This window comes from Colias eurytheme, chromosome 1, assembly GCF_061535395.1.
Source record: "Colias eurytheme isolate Ceu_HAF_F1 chromosome 1, ilColEury1 Martin Lab GWU primary, whole genome shotgun sequence".
NCBI classification, from domain to species: domain Eukaryota; kingdom Metazoa; phylum Arthropoda; class Insecta; order Lepidoptera; family Pieridae; genus Colias; species Colias eurytheme.
In genome coordinates, this window is record NC_142980.1 from 4,705,280 (window position 1) to 4,715,777 (window position 10,498).

Here is a 10,498-nt window from a genome sequence, read left to right on the forward strand (position 1 = left end):
ATTAAAAGACGACTTTAAATATTAGCTAAGATTAATAACTATGTGAATATAATAATCTCAATAAAATATATTTTCTTTGGAATGAAAGTTATCTCCTTACAATTAGCATATAGACAGAAATATGATAAAATATAAAATATTATAACTTTTCAATACTTTCATGCAAAATATTTTTGGTATTTTCAAATGTTTATTATACACTAATAATTATAATATTATCAAGACCAATATTGTCATTACATTTCAGAAAATATTAATGCCGTTTAAGGAAAAATAGTTTGTTTTTAATTTATATCAAATACATTTTTATTATGAATTTATTTATAATTATCTGATCTAGGTGATTGACCCCTCTCAGAGTTAGGAGAGCTTCCTCCAGACGCGCTTTGAGGACTTCTATCACTGACCTATAAATAAATGCATAAAACTTCATTTACATTTTATTTTAAGTACTTAAGTAATACTTGCTAAATAGATATAATGTTTACAGTTGTTGAGACAATTACTAGAGTGTTTATCAGCACTAAAACATTGCGATAAAGACAAAAAATAGTCGCTAAAAACTGGGTCTAAGTACAAGCCAGTATGAAGCATATTCGCTATCGTCTCAACATCGAGTGTCGAATCTTGAGCCGATAATTCTTTATAGCAGAAGACACGAGTCTCTAAGAATGAAGATATGTATCCGATATTAGAAAACCATACCTGTAAACAAGTATGAAGCATATTCGCTATAGTCTCAACAATCAACATCGAGTGTCGAATCTTGAGCCGATACTTCTTTATAGCAGACGACACGACTCTCTAGGAATGTAGATATATGTATCCAATACTTGAAAACTATACCTGCAATCCAGTATGAAGCATGTTCGCTATAGTCTCGACATAGAGTCCTGGGCCGTAATCTTCTTTACAGCAGACGACACGACTTTTGGAACGTAGAAAATTAGTATCCAATATAGTAGAGTTAAAACTTTACCTGCAATCCGGTATGTAGCATATTCGCTATAGTCTCAACATCGAGCGTAGAGTCTTGAGCTGAGATCTTCTTTATAGCAGACGACACGATACAAATATCGCCTCTCAATTCGCTAACTAGAGCGGTTATCTTCTGTGCATTGCTGAGTACTTCGACACTTTGGGTGTAAGGGTTGTAGCGGACGCCGAATGGACGCTGAATGCTCTCCGCGAAGGCCCTGTATTTATAAAAGATGTAATATGTAAATTAGAAAATAGTCTATTATTAAACATGTTAGTTGGAAATACAACGTCAAGATAATATATTGCATTTATCTGTAACTAAAATTATAACGCTGAACATCATGAACTGGTGGTTTGAATTGAATAATTGTTGTTGTGTTGGTAGTTTATTTATCGAGGAAGACAATGAAGAAAATAAAAATGTTGAAATAATGTTTCTTTTCAGAGCAAATAAATTTGCGTGGATCACTTATTATTAGCATTCATTGGAAATATTCTATTACATTTATAATAATATTATCATCGTCGCCTAGATGCAAGGTGCTGAAATTTTGTTTACAGCTTTTGTCATCGATAAATCTTAGTGCAATCGCTTTTTTATTATTTATAATCTTATATTTTATATCTAAACGTTTACTTCTCTATTTATGTACCGAACCACTAAAAATAGGAAATCCATACTAATTGTACGTCTTACCTCATCTTCTCTTTAGCCTCTTCAAAAGAGTCAGTGTAATAATAGGCGTTTTGATACGCCGTGATTATACATTCTTCATTCACAGTGACATCAGGGTCAAATCTCTTGATCTTATCGGGAGTAGATATCGCGTGTTTAAGTTCTGCGACAGAAGAAAGTAGACCAGCTCCATACACCCTGTATGTACCATCTGCTTGACGGCAAAGACCAAACTCCACAGTGAAGAAATATAGCTATAAATAAAAAAATTCATTTAATAAAGTGTATTAACTTTACGTAAGTTCGTACTTATATTTAGTTTAAGGAAAATTCTAGAATAATTGCGTAAAATTTGCATAAAGATCATACTTTTGTTATCTTTTTCTATGAAACGGGTCGAGTGCTATAAATATTATTTTATTTCTTTCTAATTTATGTGGGCGGTATATAATTAATAATTATAATAGTAGATAAAGATGAAAACAGTCTGTCATAATATTAATATATTATCATTTATGTTTTAACAATATTACCGTAGCTAATTTGTCGATATCTTCGTCAGAAGCGCCAAGTGATGCCAATCCCAGTTCTTGCGAAAACTGGGCGAAGCTAGGATTGGCCAGAAGAGGCATGTGGCCCAAGAGCTCGTGGCAGCAATCACTGAAAATAATAAATTTAGTTTAAAAACAAAACTCTCTATTTTAAAAAATTCGTAGAATATTTGTATTGTCACCTATCCTTGATACTGCAAAGTTTGAATAAAATCTGTCCGTTTAATGTCGGTCTGAATCGAGTCTTAGGGTTTTGGTTACATATAAAATTACAAATATACAGATGAAACATGAAAAGGCGTCTCCCAATAGATAATTTTAGAATTTAATTGGTTTAATTGGCTACCGATGATTTCTGTATCTTCAAATTGAAACAAATAAACAGTAGATAAAAGTTTTAAAGATATAAGGCTACGTAGGTATGTATGACTTATAGAATAAGGACGCTAAGAATATGGATTGTTGAAAAAAATCAATGCATTATAAGGTTGAAGATGAATATAATACTTACGGTTCTGGCGTATAAAACGGATCCGAAGAGTGTCGTATATACTGCGTGCAATGGAACACGCGGAACGCCAGCCCAGATAGAAAATCTCTTGGAGACAGGTACCCGGCAACGGGACGCAGTTGAAATCCCGTTTTGCGCTTCAAAAACGCACTCACGTCTTCCAGCTAAAAGAATACAATAGCCTTTATTTAACACACACATACAGAAGAAGAAAAAAATTAGAGAAACACACTAAAACAAAATAATATAGAAAATAACTGTTTGTCTATATATGGAACTAGCGGTCCGCCCCGGCTTCGCCCGTGGTACATATTTACGTTTTCTCTACATAAAAACTATCCTCGTACTTCAAGGAATATAATAAAAAAAGAATTATCGAAATCGGTTCAGCCGTTCTCCAGTTATGCGCTTACCAACACATTTTGCGATTCATTTTTATATTATAGAAGATATAATTTAAGCAATTATGATTTAGTTAATACCTAGATTTCTGAAAGGCATCGTTTAAGAGATAGAGCTCTTGAATCTGAATTAAAGAAATAGTCCAAGTAATTGAGATTGGCATTGACCTTAAGTTGAAATAAAAAAATATTTAAAAAAAACTTTGAGAGATGTGTTTTACTGAGTCTAATCTCCATTATAATAATTATTATTTATTTAACGATAAAAAAGTAAAGGAAATTTCAAGGATGCTACAAAGTTCACAGGGTTAGTAAGCAGATTTCTCAACAAAGATTATAAGGGTACAAAGAGCCGTCTTTAATAAAATGCGTAGAAAATAATTGAAGAAAATAAACAAAAACAAACCGCCTCAAGCTTCAACCTGAACTTGGAACTCTTTACCGAGGCCTTGAATCTCTGTAATTATATCTGAGAGCAAGTGAAAGTGCTGTAGAAATATGCCTTTGAAAATTATACTGTATTCCTAGCTAATAGAGTGTTTATTTTGTATCATAGTGTTTGCGCAGGCAATATTAAAAAGATTTTATACTTTTCTAGGCCATGTTGAGTACTATTTTCCGAAACAATATTATATTATGTTGAAGAGATGTGAGGTACAGAATCTTATGTAGATTTTATACGAGTATTTTTATGTTACGAAATGTGATACATTCATTTTTCAATATCACATTGCATTTGTAGAACTTCAAGAAGGTTACGTACATTCCTTGCATGTCTCAAATTTATTTTATATTTTACTTCAGAATAAAATGCAACTTTTTATAAAAATAAGGAAAGAACGGAAAGTTTTGACTTTATTTTATCTTGGAATACACGTGCCAAGAAGAAAATTATTTGCTCTCGACTATAAGAGAATTACGATAAATCATTGAGTTATCAATTACAAATAGACACACCAGCCAATAATTATAATATTATAATCTATGAATATAAATTCCCTGTATTCCGAAATCCGATTAAGACAAACAACAAATCATTACCTACCCACAGCTACTTTACAAAATTAATTATTATCAAATATAAGAACAAAAAACGAAGTTGGTAAAAACATTAAATATATAACTTTACTAATGAAGTACGAAAACTTTTTAGAATTTCGTAGATCTTAATATAAATAACTTTGATAAAAATTTACTTAATTTATTTATTACTCTCTATTTTTTCCCATATTAAAAAGACGGTGGAGATACAAATAATTAAACGGGGACCTTGATTGCAAATTCCAGACAAAGCTATGAACCTTTTTAAATAATTAAAATCGAAAATAAAACGTAATTGCACGCCTCATAGCGAAGCGTTGAGGTGGGTACTACTGTCACTTCGCGCAAAACATCTGATTTTTCAAACTTAAAATGTCTTTATGTATCATACATTGCACTTGTAAGATAATACATACACACACATATTAAGAAAAAACACTATTTTTAACGTTCATGATATTTTTGATGTCATTTTTGTTATTTAAACTAGTTAAAAAACAGTTTAAAAAAGTTCTGTCTTGGACGTCCGTGTGTCTGTATGTGCGGATCCTTTTTCTTGTTAACACGATAGCGACCGAAATACTTTACTAATCGAGTCTTTTTTTTTCTCTTACGCTTGAGTATGCTCAGGAATAGAACCCTTTCATTTTTCAGGGTCTGATTCGATGTGGTTTAATTGTTATTAAATAAACAAAAATAATAATTAATAAATATTTATTAAAAAAAAAAATTATGAGGCGTGCACTTTTGGATTTTCCAAATTATTTTAATATTTAAGCTATCTAAAAACAGACCCTTATTCATCCCAGCAAATCTAAACCGGCTTTTACAAGAATCAATTAATTAAATATTATCCACCCTTTAAAATATAGTGTACAATTTAATAGATATAAATAGGTACAAATAAACATACCTGAGGGAGATTGTCCTCTCTGTATCCACAATATTTGACCAGTTGAGGCCAATTCTGCAAATATTCTTCACACGCATGCATTTGATACAGCTTGTGCAGCTCACGAAACACAATACCCCTGTTGATATAAAATAATTTTTAAATGTAAGAAGAAAAAAAATAGAAGAAATAGTAGGACCGGATCGTTGGCTTAAATTGATTGTGTGAACAAATACGCCACGTCCTCAATCAATGGCCTCGTATCAGCTCGGCTCTGTGGTGAGGATCTCGGACTTCCAATCGATAAGTTGGGGATTCGAAACTACCGTGCAGGAAATAAATTGATTTTTCAAACACCACAATATCACCCATCACTCTAAATGGTGAAGGAAAACATCGTCTGGAAACCGACATACTGGTCGATAATAAGTTAGTACGTGCTACATACTAAGTACAAGTAATAAAAATGCAAAGATTTCTTTTGATTTCCAATTATTTTCGTGGCGCCATCAAAATTTCCATATTGTGAATATATTATTTGCATTTTACATTTAAATTTTATTGTAAACCCAAAAAACTAAACAAGTTAAAATACGGGAACTATATGCATAATATATGCTCCACATTTCTTTAGACTACTAAAACCAATAATTATCTCTTATCTCTTAATCCAATTCAAACTTATAATAATGAAGATCTTGTATTGCACGAAAACACTAAGTTAGTCTTCAAAGCTGTTGTACATCAATTCGAAACTGAGCCAAAACACTAGTTCAAAATTAGTATGTAACACAGTTTATACTTGAAGTTACAAACTTGAGTAAGTCCTTGTTAACACCACATCGTCGAAGCTTAAATTCAACTCGGAATAATTTACAACACCAGATAATAATTTAAAGTTTCACTGTCAATTGTGTTGAGTTCTATAAAATTCAGAGTAAACTAAAATATAGGCTAGCCATAATATAGTTGTAGTAGCAATGCTCTACATATTATTTTATTTTCCATGTCTCATTATCCTAAATTTATTTTCTCGGAAACAATTTTCCAAACAAACAAGCTCACGTTAAGAATATTATGATAAGAATTTTCACTTTATATGAAGTTTCTTTATTAGTAAGTTATGAAAAATATTCAAAAAATTCTTTATAGATAACACTGGTACGACAGAAGTTAAGTTAATTAAAAAATGTTAAATTCCCAAGACGTAATATCAAAAACTTCGAAGAAATTTTATGGAGATAGAAAGAGTTTCTTTGAATTTTAATTTTGTAAATAGCATTTGGAGTTTTTTTGCATTTTTTTGACATCAAATAGATTCAATATTCACAATTTAACCTACCAGGTTTTGATTTCCACTTCAGTGTATTGCACACGTGGTATCGGTTGTCCACTGTAAAAGGAAATAGCATCGTTTTGTATGGTTGAACGAAAAACGAACGAAGCAAAAATATAGGAAACTAGCTTTCCGCCCGCGGCTTCGCCCGCGTTTTCAAAGAAAAACACGTTCCCGTAGGATTTCCGGGATAAAACCTATCCTATGTCCTTTCTCGGGTATCAAAATATCTCTATACCAAATTTCATGCAAATTGGTTCAGTAGTTAAGGCGTGATTGAGTAACAGACAGACAGACAGAGTTACTTTCGCATTTATAATATTAAGTATGGATAAGATATCTGTGAGAGAGATGGTACGTTTCATAAAGATTTTGTTTCCTGAATAAACAGATGGTTACCTTAATTTTGTTAAGTATCTTAAAATAATAATACATTTAATCTTGAAAACTTTGATCTGAACTTTGATGAATTTTTTTAATATTAGAACACTTACAAAAAAATGTGTAGCTACTTGAAATTTAAATGCTCATTTACTTAATGAATAATTTTCACAACTGATCTAAATCTATCCTATCTTATTAAAAGACATTCAACGCAATGCTCCATCCAGCCATAAATTGAAGTCATCAAAGCTTCTTGAAACACTACTTACTACTTATAATTATTTGCAATCGCTGCAAATTGTTCACGCCGTTTTCTATACACAGGATCCTTGAAGCCTGGGTGATCAGCATCCAGCTCTGAACCGTACATTAGAACATTCTGTGCACGGTCCAAGTCAGAAATCTTGCGAGGAAACCACGGCATTTCCCCGAAATCTAGGCAAAAACATTTTAGTGAAGAGACCAATTACAAATAGTATAATATTTTGTAATCTGCAAACTAGTCTGTGGCTTATTTGTATCATTTCTGACGTTTCCATTGTAGTTTTTCATATACAACCCCTTTTATTTTCTGCAAGACGAATTTACGGGACTCAAAACCTTGGCCACTTTTTTATTCATCAAAAGCAATCTAATTTTTTTCTGCTGTTCATTAAGAAACAATTCTCAAACTCAAACTCAAACTCAAACATTTATTTATTCAATTAGACTTCTTCTAGAAGCACTTTTGAAACGTCATTAAGTACATAATATTCTTAACATTTACCACCGATTCGGAAAGCAGTATCTACGGAGAAGAATCGGCAAGAAACTCCATAGTTGCTCTTTTTAATGAACAGACTCATCTACTTTACTATATGTTAATATGTGCAGTGTGCACATTAATATTAATATCGATATTGATCTTGTATAATATAATAATTATTCTCCATCATATTTGAATCTGCCAGTCAATTATAGCAATCAGTTGTAGCTGATTGACTCATTTAATCATACGATTAATTGTAAACATGGTGTCCACATAATTAGTTCAGATTAATTAACTATTACTATTTGTAATAGATTTATTATCAATTAACTTAATTTTAAAAGAAAAGCTTTTTCCCGACTGCACCAGAGAAAGGCTTTATTTTGCGAATATTATTTTCTGTTATATCGGCTTGGTAGATTTAAGCTCAAAACTAATCTCTCGAATAACGTTATTACCTAAATCATAAAATAAAATGTCTCCTAAAATTATAAGTAATTGGAAAAAAATAACAAGGGTTGATTTTTAAAGAGGAAGACAAACGACAAAAAACGACATTTTTGTTTTCGATTTTTATAACAATTACTTTTTGATGAAGCTTTTCTTATAAGATAACTTACCAAAACTAGCAGCAGCGGACAACGGTGTCGGTGGGGGGAATTCGTCCCCAGTATTGGAGGCAACCAGCTCAAAATCTTGAACCTCCCGTTTAAGCATTCTTTTCAACTGTTCCATGAGTCTTGGATCACATTCTACGTCGACCAGAATATCCGACTAGGAGCAAATATATTTTAATTTTATAGGAATTGAGTGTATACTAGAATATTATTATAGATAGTTTGGACTTTTCAAAAGCTGCTTCATTTTATTAAGAAATTTAATAAAAATTATTTAAAATATTGCACGCCTCATAAGCGAAGCGTTGAGGTGGGTACTACTGTCACTTCGCGCAAAACATCTGATTTTTCAAACTTAAAATGTCTTTATGTATCATACATTGCACTTGTAAGATAATACATACACACACATATTAAGAAAAAACACTATTTTTAACGTTTATGATATTTTTGATGTCATTTTTGTTATTTAAACTAGTTAAAAAACAGTTTAAAAAAGTTCTGTCTTGGACGTCCGTGTGTCTGTATGTGCGGATCCTTTTTCTTGTTAACACGATAGCGACCGAAATACTTTACTAATCGAGTCTTTTTTTTTTCTCTTACGCTTGAGTATGCTCAGGAATAGAACCCTTTCATTTTTCAGGGTCTGATTCGATGTGGTTTAATTGTTATTAAATAAACAAAAATAATAATTAATAAATATTTATTAAAAAAAAATTATGAGGCGTGCACTTTTGGATTTTCCAAATTATTTTTTGTATGCTATAAAACTAAATAAGTATCAAATTCTACTTAAATCACTAGTTACATGAAAGTATCATTTCTGCTAGCAGTTGCATTTGTTTGAACTACGGAAAATACTGTTGAAACTATTGTTCAAGTTAAGCTTCGTGAAGCCTTTTTATATTTACTGCAACAATTTAATTAATAACATCAATAGTATGCTTGAACGTTTTTCCGCATCTTATGGTGGGTGAGGTTTTTCATACATTTTATTTATCATTTGAAAAGGGATAATTTAGCAGTTATTTGTTTAAATCTCGATTACGCATTTTGTGTCTTAAAAAGCGAAGGGCGTGGTACATTACTGATACGACGAAATCAATATAAGCACAACAATCCTAAATTAATTAATATAATAAAATATAAGTTAAGTGTTAGCAAAATACTCGACATCTTACACAATTCGAAAAAATAATATTTTTTTTTTACATTTATACGCGTTGCACTTGTGACTTAAACAGGGTGTATACTTGATCACCATTCTTTTGAAGTATATGAAAAGGTTTACATAATGGGTGCATAATTATTTGCAATCAAATTATAATGAAATCGCTGAATATCGCTCTTATTAGGCCTTTAAATAGGTATTTATATTACAAAAAGTTAAGAGAGAAAATTCAATTTCCTTTTCCAGTTACATTCGATCTAATTCTAGCAATACGAGAGCTTTTTAGGTATTTTATAATACTATTTTCGGAATAAAATATTTGCTTTCTAACTTTTTTAATGATGGGATTGAAAGGAGAATTCGTTAAATAATAAAATATTAGGTATATTATTCGCTTTGTAAATGGTACACATTTTTTTTTTTGTAGTTATATTTAGAGTAAGTGGTGAAGGTTGCTTTCATTAAAATAATTGGCTTAGACAGTAGACATGTATCTAAGAATGAAAAAGCTCAATACATAGAAAATAAAAAAAAAAGTGTATTGATGGACAAAATCGCAGGCAGCGTAGCATACATCATAAACTTACAGCGGAAATTTCAGTTGCTGATTTCCTCGATTCAATATGGAGTACGTTGATCCCAAGGTCTTGGAATACTGTCAGAACCTTCACCAATCCCCCCACTTGGTTCTTAATAGTGAAGATGACGGAAATTCTTTCCCCCTCCGGCTGGGTTTGGGACCTCATCTCTCCAAGTTTTGGATGGTGAGGCGCTTCCTTTTTGACCTCCCAATCCGAGCCATTTCTATACAGCCACAAACCGAGGAGACCTTTGCCTGATCCGCTCATTTCAAGTGGTTGAAATTAATGGACACTATGGATTAGGGGTCTAAGGAGGTATGGTAGGTAAGAGTGACGGTGATGTACTGCGTCGTGTCCTGTCCCGAACGCTCCTTATAAAGAGATGAGGCGCGGGAGCCGAACAGGAGGGTGGGTATATTTGATTGGCTGAATCAAGTGTTCACTGTAACTTGGAAAATCTTTTCACATCGTTAAGTCACGGACACACTTCGCTTGTTATTTTTGATAGGAGATATTACAATTTTCTGGTACGTGTACACTTATTTACAACAAGGGTTGTCCTTTTGAGATTTTTTACAACACGGGTTTTTTTGGAATTAAACCTGATA

General features: G+C 31.8%; 1 protein-coding gene across 1 annotated transcript; it reads right to left on the minus strand.

The window, feature by feature from the left end:
• Positions 1 to 241: 241 nt before the first annotated feature.
• On the minus strand, positions 242 to 10,215 carry Trhn (tryptophan hydroxylase). The gene is made up of 10 exons (XM_090105646.1): positions 9,897 to 10,215; positions 8,142 to 8,295; positions 7,043 to 7,208; positions 6,396 to 6,446; positions 5,075 to 5,192; positions 2,720 to 2,883; positions 2,191 to 2,317; positions 1,679 to 1,911; positions 980 to 1,196; positions 242 to 407 (listed from the first exon to the last, which is right to left on the minus strand). The coding sequence occupies exons 1-10, from the start codon at positions 10,155 to 10,157 to the stop codon at positions 318 to 320; spliced, it is 1,581 nt and encodes a 526-aa protein (XP_089961772.1). The 5' UTR covers positions 10,158 to 10,215; the 3' UTR covers positions 242 to 317.
• Positions 10,216 to 10,498: the final 283 nt, after the last annotated feature.